Genomic DNA, 12,419 nt, shown 5'->3' with positions numbered 1-12,419 from the left:
TATTTTAGAAAGCTTACATTCTGCAGTTGTTGAGCAGTGAGCTATAAAATATATATCCTATAACATATAAATGTTTGGGCTTCAGTGCGTTACCCATGTTGGGTTAAAAAAGGACATACATGAACTGTAAGCTTAACTTTAAAATAGAATATGAAAAACACAGGAGTAGGAGACCTTGTTTTTGGTGTGTTGTTATTTCCTTTCTAAGAGGTAGAGTGTGCAGGGGAGGGTGGTATGACCTAAATGTTTCTGCTTTAAACCACATTTATGTTTCTGTTCCTAAATACACCACTGTCCTCTTATTCCAGTAAAGGACAAATACACACAAACTAAAAATATATTACGTTATACATGTAACAACATGTGTAGAATTCTTTTTTTTCCTGCTGCTGACAAAACTGAAAGTAAAAATTCTTGTAGAAAAGCCCCGCCTTGACAGAGAAAGGCGCAGTGACAGGGCTGCTGAAGTGAAGACGTGATGGCGTCCGAACCCAACCAGTTCCCTCGGTGGGTTTTCACCTGCGTGTTGATCTTCTCTCATGTGTCTCTGTAAGTACAGTTTAATAATCCACAGGTTCAACGTAAGTGGAGCCGGTGGCGTTCGCCGCAGCCGCCTGGTGCTGTGTCCAACTCGGCTTAACATCCTCCTCAAATCAGTGGTTTGATTGATTCGAAGCTAATTGGACGATCTGTGACGTGAAGACATGTCAGTCGGGGTTTGTGTTGCTGAGTTTAAATACACAATGTGCGGCTGGTCTGGGGACAGTGTGGGTTTTAAATATACAGGCCATGGTGGGGAGCAGGACTCACCACAGCACCCGAGGTCACATCACACTGTTAGCTGAGGGAGAAAGTTAGCGCGCACGACAAACGAGTTATTTTTAAAGTGGGGAAATACCGAATGTTTCCTCGTTTAGCCTCATTCGTGACGGTTTCGATCGCAGACACTTCCGGATGAGAACTGTGGCGGGCGCTGCTCTTTGACGTGGAGCTAAATGTAAACGTGCTAAACAAGCTAGCTCGTCTTTCTCCGTGAAGTGAAATAAACTGTTTGAAAAGACGTTGCTGATGTCCCCCCCTCCCAACACACACACCTTCCTCCGCTTCAGCTCAGTGGATTTTCTTTCAGTGTAATTCACCCACTACAACGCTGTTCTCTGCCACCCTCACCCAGCGGCGGTCCTCCGGCCTCAGGGGGCGCTAATGATCCCAGCTGCTGCCCGGCTCGCCTCATCAAAACGACGAGTACATGCTTCCCTCAAAACTCTGCTCTGTCAAGTCACATAAAAGTTGGATTTACTTGATCTGCGAGGGTTTTCTAGCGATATCATTTGACTTGTATAACAGTAACCGCGTTCCAGATGAATACTAGCTGGTCGGGTTAGTTAATATGTGTCTGGTAAGTTGTCCCATACCCGTTAAATGGCGACTCCCCGGGTTCTTTCCACTGGGAGATTACTTTGTTAACTTTCCACTTTCGTTTTCTGTTTTCTTTTCCTCTAATCGCCAGGGCCTTTTCTTCAGCCTCGCCCCAAACTGAAGAGGACCTGTCTGAGCGTGTAGTTAGAGGACCGGTCCGCAGCAGGAGGCAGGCGTGTCCATATGGCACCTACGAACATGAAGGGTGGACCTGCTGTCTGTGTGGAGCTGGTGAGTGTCAGTGGTTAGATGACATGTGAATTTCACTCGATGAAACACAGTAAGTTGAGCTACCTCTTTTAAATGAAGGAGGCATTTGAAGGAATTATGGTCAAAGTTGACACATATCTCACCTCACTCTTCTTCCTGGTGAGCCCCAATTGTCTGCATGTCAAGTTTCAAAAGATTTTAGAGAAGTTAAAAGGCAAAGTTGGCAAATCGTTTCATTATGGCCCACATAACTTGCTGACTGACAGTGAAAGTTGACCAACAGTGGGGGTCATATATATTTATATTAATTGTGCAAATATATGCACTTTATATTAACTCATGCAACAAAAGTGTGCACTTATAATTTTTAGCTTTTATTGTGCTTTGTTATGTTGCATGTGGGTGTGAGTATCATCAGCTCCCCCAATCTAACCACAACATTTCCCCCTTTCTCTGGCTCATATGTGCCTCTACTGCAGGCCAGCAGGTGAAGACTCACTGCACGGCTGCCAATCAAACTAATGGGAAATGCGAGGCCTGTGATCCTGACACGTACAACAGTCATGCCACTGCCCAGGAGTTCTGTGAACCCTGCACATCCTGTATACACCCAAATGGTACAGACACAACAAGACATCACAGTTTATTTAAATTTCATAATATGTACAACAAAAAAATTCTAAGAATTATTAAAAGCTAGCAGGCATTTTGATTTGTCACACTAGGAAAAGCAAAGTCATTACTACACAAAATCCTAGTAATAGTAATTTTAATCTAGTATAGATTAATAGTAATCTATATAAGCTCCATGAGTATCAATTATTTAATGTTATTTTCTACGTTTGGTCTTATGTATTTAGACAATTTACGTGATTTGATTCATCTACAATATAATTAACATTTGCATGAAAGTCATCTCCACCTGTAGCAAAGGTTAGAAGTGTTGTCACAATGACAATTTAAGCTCTTAAGTCAGTTGTCTGTTTGAACTATCATTTCAGCGAATCTAGAAGTGGCTGAAAACTGCACTCGAACCAGTAACGCTAAATGCAGATGTAAAAATGGTCATTATTGCGACAGGGGACCAGAAACGTGCAAGGTCTGCAACCCTTGCAAAGAGTAAGTTCTGCTCTAATACTGGTGGTAGCCCTCACCCCTTTTAAAATAAACGATAAAGCCAACCCTGCTAATTTGTCCTGTCACGTCTCCTGTTGTCACTCACTCATACTTGTTTTCTTTTGGTTGAAGATGTGGCTCTGAGGGCGTCGGAGTTGCCTGTACAGCCACAAACAACACAGTCTGCAATGCCATAACCGAAGGTATGTTTTGGTTTATCAGTACACCATTTGCATTAGAGCATGATGGCTTATGATATAATTTAATTTGAAAATGTAATCTTATGTTTCATTTTCAGGTGTAAGTGGTGGAGCAATAGCTGGAATAGTAATCGCAATCTTACTGCCTATTGCTATGTCAGTTGGAGTTGCACTCTGGTATCGCAGAAGAGGACAGTCATGTGAGTGTTTCCACTACTTTACAACTGCAAACAGAACGAATGTGACCAGCAGAGTGCATGTGTGCCTCAGTGAAGTAGCAAAGTATAGAAATATTATTGAAGATTCAGTTCACATTTAATGTCTTGTTTTCTGAATATTTCTCTTAAAAGATTACACACATCAGCCTTCACCCCAAACAAACGGCAATGTAACCGAGGTGGTGAGTTATTTTTTTATCTCACCTTTCTTCACACATAGACACATGCATGTATGATAAACTCTTCCCTGTGTCTCCTCTAATGTTGGCCTAGCTGCCCCTTTCTATAGGATGTGAAGGTTAGTCGTCTGAAACCCTGAGTGTGTTCTCTACTGTGACAGTGTTATTGTGGTGTGACTTTTTGTTAATTTGTCAAGCTTGTGTGAGCAAATCAATTAGTTTTTTATCAGGATGGTGTGGGAAATATTGTATTAATATGAAATCTTTGTCTTCGCAGGAGCTGCAGCCTCTTAATGGTAAGAAAACTGGTTCTCAATTGACAAGCATTACAGCTTTAATTGCAATTGTTCTATGATTTGAGCATGTTATATTAAATAGATTAATAATCCATAATCAGATAGAATTGACTTAACATTTCATGTAATTATTGACTTCATTATGTGTTGATGGGGCATGGATTTGGTTATCTTTTGATTGACGACCTGTACATCACGTCTGACCTTTTTTTTTTAACCATTTTGTGGCAAATTTCCTTGTGTTTAAAAAAAATAAATAATTGATGTAGTTACATGAGACAGGAAGGTGACACCCTTTTCTTTAAAGATGTTCTTATAGTCATTAAGCTGTACCTAATAACGGAAATCTCTAAACGTTCCTACATGCCACTGATCTGTTTTGTAATGTTGATGGTTTTTAAACTTTTAATGATCAAATATTTGTAAGAAAGGAGCATTTGTGTCTAGACAACAAATTTGTTTGTGGGTATCGTGACATCCCTACAGTTTGAACCCATTGTCTTCTACTTGTAATTATTTCAGAGCTCCGACTTCAGCATGTGCCCGACATTGCAGGTGTTCTTGGATGGAAGGATATGCAGGATGTGGCAATGCGCAGTGGGATGACAAAAGTTGAGATTGATTCTTGTAGACTGGTCGACCCCACAGATCCTGTGGAGCAGACCACCCAACTACTATCAAAATGGGTGGAGATGCAGGGAAACGGTGGGGCAACAAAATTGGTAGAACTCCTACAAAACAGTCGTAAAAAGGATAAAGCAGAGAAGGTGGCAGAGATATTACGAAGTGACAGCCCGGCTCCATCAGATGATCCTGTTTGAATGTAAATATTGGAAGCACTTTTTGAATATATTCAGGGCCATCTATTGAGCAAATTATTATTGTGTTGAGATGTTTACATGATTGAGCTGAACTGTTTATACTGGTTTTACCATTTTAAGTGTTTTTTGGAAAAGACTTAATGAGCAAACCCAAGCTTGATAAAAGCAGAATTAAGTTTGGATTTTTGTCAGATGTCTATGTAGTACAATGTTGTTACAGTTTAAACAAAATCATTATCTGCCTCTCAGGTCATTAGATAATAGAGTGAAAGTAAAAATAACCTTAAAATGTTTAGAGGAAATGATCCGAAATGCACTGAATCACGCCTGTGGTCTTTTGTTGATTTATGAATGCTGTACATGCCTTTGTTGGGCGATGAATGTGTTATGTGCCATGAATGTGCCATAAACAGGAATAAATGTGGATTTAATGTCAAATGTGCTTTGATTTCTTCCTTTCTTGTTGTCAAATTGTGGCTGGTTTCGTTTTGGTCGTCTTATGTTTATAGAAAACAGATTTTCTTTACCAGTCAAAGCTGTGATTGTTGTGGTTTTTACCAACTTTTCCATGGAAGAAGTTGTGCTCAGGCTGTGCTTCATGTGTGTCCTGTAATAGTGTAACCATGTATAGCTGATTGTTAGGATAGGAAACCCACTGATTACAACAGAGATTAATGAACTTCTGATACCTGAACAGAAGTTCACATCAGTTCATATCCTGATACAAGTGAAGCAACGTGGATGTATTAGTTAATTGATATATATATATATATATTCAAACAAATTTAGCAAAGATTCTGAAAAATGTTATCAAACCATTACGACAAATTGAGACTTTAAAAAAAAGGCGGATATTTATCAAGCAAGTTCTGACAAGTCACCATTACATTATCGTTACCTTGCACACTATTGTAGTTAACGGCGACACTTTGACAGTTTCCTGTGCAAATCCCTCATGCGATAAGTGCAGCCCTGCACAGGCTCCATGTTGGGTCGGGGCAGAGGAAGCTGGGCGGTATGTGTTTCTATGGGTGGAGCTCACAGTCAGGAAATGTGTGCGTAGAAGAAAAAGTTGTGTAGCGGTTCCCTCGCTGTTCGCACGAGTTGGATGCTGATGAAGCTGCGTCTACACCAGAAGCTCATCATCATGAACTCAACGTAGAGAACAGGTGAGCTTAACAAACTTTTTAGAAACACTTTACATCTTTTAGATTTACTTCTGCTGACTTGTACCCGGATGAGGAGCGAGCCCAAGCAGCCAAACGAGCAAATAGGGTCGCCTGAAATGATGTGATCCTGCCACTGGTCACGTGTTCACATGTTCAGGGACGGTTTAGATGGTTTTCCTGCTTTTCAAGCTTCGCACCTCATCGTCGTGTAGAGAAGAGTTTGTCAGACTGAAGTGACTCATGCGTCTGGAATATGTGTGTTTACTACCACGCTTCTGTGATGAGTGCTGGTCACTATGTGGCTCAGATGAGTCCATCACCACACACACACACACACACACGCACACACTCACATACACACACTGCTCATTTATTCCGTTACACCCAGTGAATGTGAGCTTGATGGTGCAGTCTACACCCATTTACTTTACAGTTAAATCAGAATTGTCGTCGACCATCAAGCTCCCTTCACTCAGTCATTTTAGTGGAAACACACAATTGATAGCCGGAGCTACTCTGAACAATCAGACGTCTGTACAAAATATGTTTAGATTATAAAATAGGGCTGCGACTAATGATGATTTTCCGTATCCGAGTATATCTAGAGCCAGAAAATGAGGATTTTTGAGCGATGAAGCTGATTCTGATATCATTGATCACCCTGTGGCTGGCCCGTCTTAGCGGAGGGTGAGGTCTTTTGAATATGTGTCATGTATGACTAACAAAGCATCAACATCTGAATATTTTTCACTTTTACTAAAAAATGTGATTAATAATCAAAGAAGTTGCTCATTGTGGATTCAGTTAACATCATCTGCAAGCTGTCGTCATCGTCCATTTTCGGCTGTAGAAGTAAAACCTATGACGTGATCGCTTTGCTTTTATTAGTATTAAACTTATTTGACTGAAATCTGATTGAGGAACTCGAGTTGCCACAGATTCAGGCTGAGATTATGTTTAACATTCTTCATTTCCGGTTACAAAACAGATCCTTAATCATTTTAAAACGAGCCACAGCAAAGGCCCATCGTCTGGTCTGATGTTTGTTTAGATGGACTGAGCCATGTGAGTTTTGGAAAGCATCCTATAGAGAAAGTCATGGGAAGTTTCCCCCGGGCCCCAGGGCCTCACATTCTCACAGCCCAGTGCTGCTCTGCTGATCATTTTAAAGCTCAGCTCAGTCACATCATCATCATCTCACATTATTACATTATCCTCTTATTTGCCTGAGGAACTCCCATTTTAAGTACATGATTCCATACTGTAATGTTAAACTTTGTTAGGTCATTCACTCCACCCTCGCCAGAGCATCCTGCAAGCACTTTCAATTCTACTGAAAGAAGAACAAGAGCGTGAGCACTAACCTTATGTAATTTCCTCTTCTGTAACGACACAGGAAGAAGATAATAATGTCAACGTGAGAGTTTTCGACATTGTTTTGCTGAGAAGATGAATTTCTTAGTTAACAAACTTTATCTAGATGTTTTCCAGTATGGAAGGTTCATACATGAATCTAAATGGGGATAATGAAACTACACTAAAGGGTGACGCTCCTGTAAAGAGTTCAATCTTCCTTCCTCCCATGTTCCACAGTCTGACGCTGAACGAGTGCGTCACTCAGACCCCCGCCTCTATATTTAGAGAAGCAGTCTGTGCTTCCCCCTGATGGGCGGAGTACCTTACAAAATTAGCTGCACCATGATTTACATATGTAATATTCAGCACACCAAAGCTCATTATCCTCTTAAATCCACTTGTCTTTTGACTGAAACCCCCTTGTTTGTTTGTGTTTCAGGATCTAAAGCTGCAGCTGCACGGACGTCTGCAGGGTGCCTGAATATGCACGTTTGAAACTTGCTGAAAATGCAAGGGGCCATTGCACGAGTGTGCGTGGTGGTGGCCGCCGCCATATTGAACCACCCGCTGCTCTTCCCTCAAGAGAACACTACGCTCCCGGAGCAGGACGAGATGTTGATGGCTCGCATGCAGGAGCACGAGGCAAGGCTGGAAATAGAGCAGGCCAGGCTGGAGAGAGAGCTTTCCCAGCAGGAGTCCCAGCAGCAGGAGGAGACCAGTGCAGAGGGAGGCTACAGTTGGTACTTCTGGAGCACCGTGTCGTTCATCATCTTCTTCACTATCGAGATGTGCAGGGGGGATCTTGCTGACACGGAAATCCGTCCGTCTGAGGATGAGGACATATTTTCAGAGACGGGAGCCATCACCCCCAGGACAATGGTGCTGGATAAAGATATCCTGAGAAACTTCTGTGACAAATGCACCTACAGTTCAGCCAATGAAAACTGGAGGGTGAGGGAGTTTGTCGAGGGCTTTGCCGACGATTTACTGGAATCGCTCAGGAGTGCATGCGACAGAGAGGCAGACATGGAAGTCTGGGACTTTGTTGGGATTGGGAGCATGTTCGAGTCTTGGAAGGTGTGCAAGCCTCTAACCTGCGACCTGATAGTGCCTTTCTCGCCACCAGACCCGTACTCCTTCCAGTTCGATCTGTGGTGCAGCCCCAGCAGTGACATAGCTCCAGACATGCAGGGCTGCGGCAAGATAAAGGTGAGCAGGTTTGGCGAGGGCGAGGATGGCTGCCTCTGTGGCTCCGCTAACCTCGGAGAGGACATGCTCTGCCTGCTGCACGGCAAGAACGAAGCCATCCAGGTGCACCGCACTCCTGATGAGCTGCTGTGCTCCAGGAACACCCCTTTCTTAGCCAAAGATCAGGTCATGAAGTGGTTTCAGATCTCTGTCACCAAAGCCTGGGGTCGCATCTCTCACAAATATGACTTTGAGGTCACTTTTCGAAACTTGGACGCCGCTGGTGCTCTGAAGATCCGATTTCTTTCAGGGAAGGTGATCGTCCTGAATATCATACCGGTGGTACAGCTCGGGGATTCAGATGCTTATTTTGTCTCACACTTTCCGTCAGATTGCGACAGTTCTCCGGACCCGCTCTGGCCCCTCTCTTTCGCTGTGTACGAGAGGAACTTGCTGAAACTTTTCACCAAACGCCTTCCACAAAATTCCTGTCACTTACACTGTCTTCAGATTGTCACGTTCCTGCACAGAAAGCAGACGGGGCTCACGGGGAAGAGTGCCCTCACAAACTACCACTTGAAGACCGCCCTGTTGCACTTGTTGCTGAGCAAGAGGCCCTCTGCGTGGGGCATGGTCAGCATTGAGCATAGGCTCCGGGACGTGCTCAGACTCTTGCAGAGGAGCCTGCAGGAGAAGAGACTTCACCACGTTCTCATCGGGAACAGTAGAGTGCCGGAGGACGTCCGGCTACCTGAGATCATTCAAAAAGCGCAGCCCCTCAATCTGTTTAGGTCTTTGGTGCTGCAGACGGAGCTGTACGCTGCAACCGTCAGACATTTTCAGGAGATGTTGAGAAATGCACCTGCTCTCATACAAGAATACACACCTCACTTGTCAAACGGAGGTGTACACCACAGACTCGATGACAGTTTGAGAGCTCCCGTCACGTTTGGAGTCTGAATTTTTTCTAAGCGGGTCTTTAAATATCCCTCTGTGTGTAACCAAAGGTGATGTTTCGAATAGAAGGTGAACACGCAACAATTATTTAGCTGCTTTAATTGCACTTGACATTAACCAGTGTATTGAGAATACAGCGGCAAACTAAAACATGTACTTTATATGCAGTGGGTTGTACTGCATATAAAAACATAGTCTTATATACTGTGATTTTTAAAAGATAATTCAGTAGTACTGTTGTTAAACCTCAAAATTCAAATTTTTACAAGTTTACCCCCAAGAGGTTTTAGGTGTGAATCTTTCTCTGCCAGAAGATGAGACAAGTCTGGACTCTGTTGATACTCTTGATACTCAGTTTGTGGAAGCATCAAGTGGTGTGTGGACATTTCTTCTCTTCTGGTTTTCATCACTTCAGTCCTACAGCTAGTGTTTAACAAGTTGTGGGCCTGCTTTTATAGTCTCTCCATATTTCTTTCTCTGCCCCTTTTAAAAAAAGTGTCATGAGGAAAATCCTTTTAGAAACGTAACAATTTTAACAGAAATACCTCAAATATTGTGCCGATCTAATTGGAAATATTTACAGTTTATTACAGCAGCGTTTTTGCTTTCATTCTCTCACAAATCTTAAGGCAGCTAATAATTTCTGCTTTAGCTAATTGTAAAGTAAACTTGATTTGCCTGTTCCAGTAGGTCAATGTGAAAGCGTTGATGGAGCCTTGGTTTATTAAAAGGGAACACGCGTGTCAGGTAAACATGTTTTCTGTTTATTGTAACACAAAAACCCAGACTCAGTCATATCATTGATCATTTTATTAGAAGAAAAGTGCCAAATATTGAGATTGGTCATTTTAAAAACATCTGGAGTCATACAATGACTGCACCTCATTCCCATTATAGTGATTAGATGTTTTTAAAAGAGAACAAATTTCTCTCTTGAAATTTATCCCTGAAAACGCACCATGTTTCTGATTCCAAAGTCACACATGACTCTACAATGACAAACATAAATTTAAAGGGACGGTATTAAGGTGTTGGTCAGTGATTTTTTTTAAAGGCCATGGTCGTAGTTGGGGTTCCCCTCCACGTAAGTCTTGTAGAAGCCCTTGTAGGTGTCCACACTGTGCCTGGTGGCTTTGACGGCTGCGTCCTCCGACATGCACTCAGTCCACTTCTTCAGCTCAGGTGCGTCACCAAGGCAGCTAAAAGACAAATGGAATCAACCCATTCACATAATTAAAGAACCACAACACATGGACTTAAATCACACTTATAAAAATCTGGCATGTCAGGAAGTAAAGATGACAAAGAAGACTTTTTTAGTTTTCTACTGTCCCCTCTGTTTGTACTTTTTGCTCCACTCACAAGTGTCTTTAAATGCTTTTATAAATAAAACGATTTATTTTAATTGTCCTCAGATTCTTTGACTTACTGCTGTAATTCAAAGATCTCCAGCCTCTCAAAGAATGGCCACATCATGTAGTCGATCATTGTGATGGTGTCGCCGCCAAAGAACTTGGTCTTCCTCTCAACCAGGTCCTGAAGATTAAGCATTCTATTAATGAGCAAAACTATAAAAGGTGTAGTCATTAAAGAAAGGATACCTGGATCATTTCCATCATGTTTGAACATTTATTAAGAAATGTATAAGCATTACAGTTGACCTCACACTCAGGACAACACAAGCCCAGTGAATTCATAGTGAAGCAAGAGCAACCTACCTTATTAAATTGGTTAAACTTGTCTTTCAGTTCAGCTTCCAGTCCCGAGACATCCTCACCATTACTCCTCCCTGCTGGGATCTTGCGAAAGAAGGGTATAACCTGTGGGGAGCAATGGCATTAAAATTATTATAAGCTGATTGAAACTAACCCTAACCCTAACCCTAACCCCCCCCCCCCCCCCCCCCCCACAAGGAGGTAGATGCATGTTGTTGTTTTTTAATAATACCTTGGAAAAATGCTCCAGCATCATCTTCTGCTGAGCTCGGGGTAAACTTCATCCAGGTAATCACAGGTGATGGGAGACTCGTATATCACCTCACCAGCAGGTGTCTCCAGTGTTGGGACCAAGCCGAGAGGATTCTTCTCAAGGAACCATTCAGGTTTATCTTTCAGGTTGATGTTGATGGTCTCATGTCTATAACACACATAATGATGAGCGATCAGGAACTTTATGTTTCTTTAGTAATTCTGTACTCTTAAAAATTAGAGAATGTTTCTTTACTTGATTCCTTTGGCATTCAGCACTAATTTAGTTCTCTGGGCAAACGGGCAGAATCTCATGTTGTAAAGCCGGATGCTTCCATTAGGGACTGGACCAGGTGCAGTGCTTCCTGAAAGGCAAGAAAAGATTATAATAAATTCCGTACATTACAAACTAGGGGAATATTATCACTATGTTTAAAGTAACCATTAAGTGTTTCCATTTGATGAGTTTTGTTCTTAATCTTTACACAATCTCAGACAAAAAATTGTTCTGTGTAATCTGCAGCTATCAGTTTCAATTAAATTCAAGTTTGTCAGTAGATTAATATTCTACATATAAAATTGATGATTTACAAAGTATGAAACATTGCACTTATACACCAACCAGCTATATTATTCAGATGAGGTATTTATGACAACAACCCTATAATATACTATAAGGAAAGTATATTAAAAGAACATTTAGCTGACGATACTACTGTGAACTTTAAACTTAAGCATCTCAGTGGCTTACTTCTTCCACCAAAATAAAAAAGTCAAACTAAAATACATAATGTCTGTCTTTTACAATCACACAGGAGATATCGGGAGTTATTTATATAAAATGACTGATGTGTAGTTTCTGTTAAGATCCACTGTGAGTCACTGTACACTCCTTAACCCAGTCTTTGACACAACAAAACCAGTACATCCAGTACTACTCCATTTACTCGAGTTGAAATAGAAGCTACTTCAAAATAATACTTGCAAATATAACCAAAGAGTAACTTCGAGTGATTTATGATTGGTAAAAAGGTAAATATAGTAAAATACATAAAACTATATCCTGACAGGTCGATCTGATTGCTCAGTCTAGCGGGTAGCAGGCTTCAGAGGACTCAGCTGTTCGTCTTACCTTTAGCATAACACTTCTCAGTGGTCATGTTTGATCTCCAGGGGGGGGTGGTATGTGTCAGTGATGGGAAAGGTCTCGGACTTCGTGCAGACGGATACAGTCTGTGGACAGAGGAGACAACAACGTGCACTGTGCAGCGATTTAGCTCCTTGTGGCTAATATTTCATTTTGTCATCTACTTCCGGTATGGG

General features: G+C 41.8%; 3 protein-coding genes across 4 annotated transcripts; 2 read left to right on the top strand and 1 right to left on the bottom strand.

Annotated features, from left to right (window-relative positions):
* The first annotated feature begins 415 nt into the window (after positions 1–415).
* fas (Fas cell surface death receptor) lies at positions 416–4,897 on the top strand. Of its 2 annotated transcripts, none has more exons than XM_062401433.1 (9): positions 416–549; positions 1,511–1,650; positions 2,109–2,246; positions 2,631–2,748; positions 2,878–2,948; positions 3,044–3,145; positions 3,296–3,345; positions 3,620–3,638; positions 4,161–4,897. In XM_062401433.1, the coding sequence occupies exons 1-9, from the start codon at positions 479–481 to the stop codon at positions 4,457–4,459; spliced, it is 1,008 nt and encodes a 335-aa protein (XP_062257417.1). In that variant the 5' UTR covers positions 416–478; the 3' UTR covers positions 4,460–4,897. The 2 variants fall into 2 exon arrangements, with proteins under 2 accessions (XP_062257417.1, XP_062257418.1); XM_062401434.1 differs by having other exon boundaries at positions 464–507.
* A 625-nt stretch (positions 4,898–5,522) lies between these two features.
* Positions 5,523–10,009, top strand: itprip (inositol 1,4,5-trisphosphate receptor interacting protein). Its single transcript, XM_062401095.1, has 2 exons — positions 5,523–5,628; positions 7,424–10,009. The coding sequence occupies exon 2, from the start codon at positions 7,492–7,494 to the stop codon at positions 9,130–9,132; it is 1,641 nt and encodes a 546-aa protein (XP_062257079.1). The 5' UTR covers positions 5,523–5,628; positions 7,424–7,491; the 3' UTR covers positions 9,133–10,009.
* On the bottom strand, positions 9,925–12,408 carry LOC133966257 (glutathione S-transferase omega-1-like). The gene is given in 7 exon segments (XM_062401099.1): positions 9,925–10,328; positions 10,559–10,665; positions 10,848–10,949; positions 11,077–11,111; positions 11,114–11,265; positions 11,353–11,461; positions 12,229–12,408. Coding segments are annotated over 7 exon segments (684 nt in total). The 5' UTR covers positions 12,257–12,408; the 3' UTR covers positions 9,925–10,177.
* Positions 12,409–12,419: the final 11 nt, after the last annotated feature.

The sequence above is a fragment of the Platichthys flesus genome, chromosome 12, assembly GCF_949316205.1.
Source record: "Platichthys flesus chromosome 12, fPlaFle2.1, whole genome shotgun sequence".
In the NCBI taxonomy this organism is placed as follows: domain Eukaryota; kingdom Metazoa; phylum Chordata; class Actinopteri; order Pleuronectiformes; family Pleuronectidae; genus Platichthys; species Platichthys flesus.
Note: the sequence above shows the minus strand (reverse complement) of the source record. Positions and strands in the feature narration are given on the sequence as shown.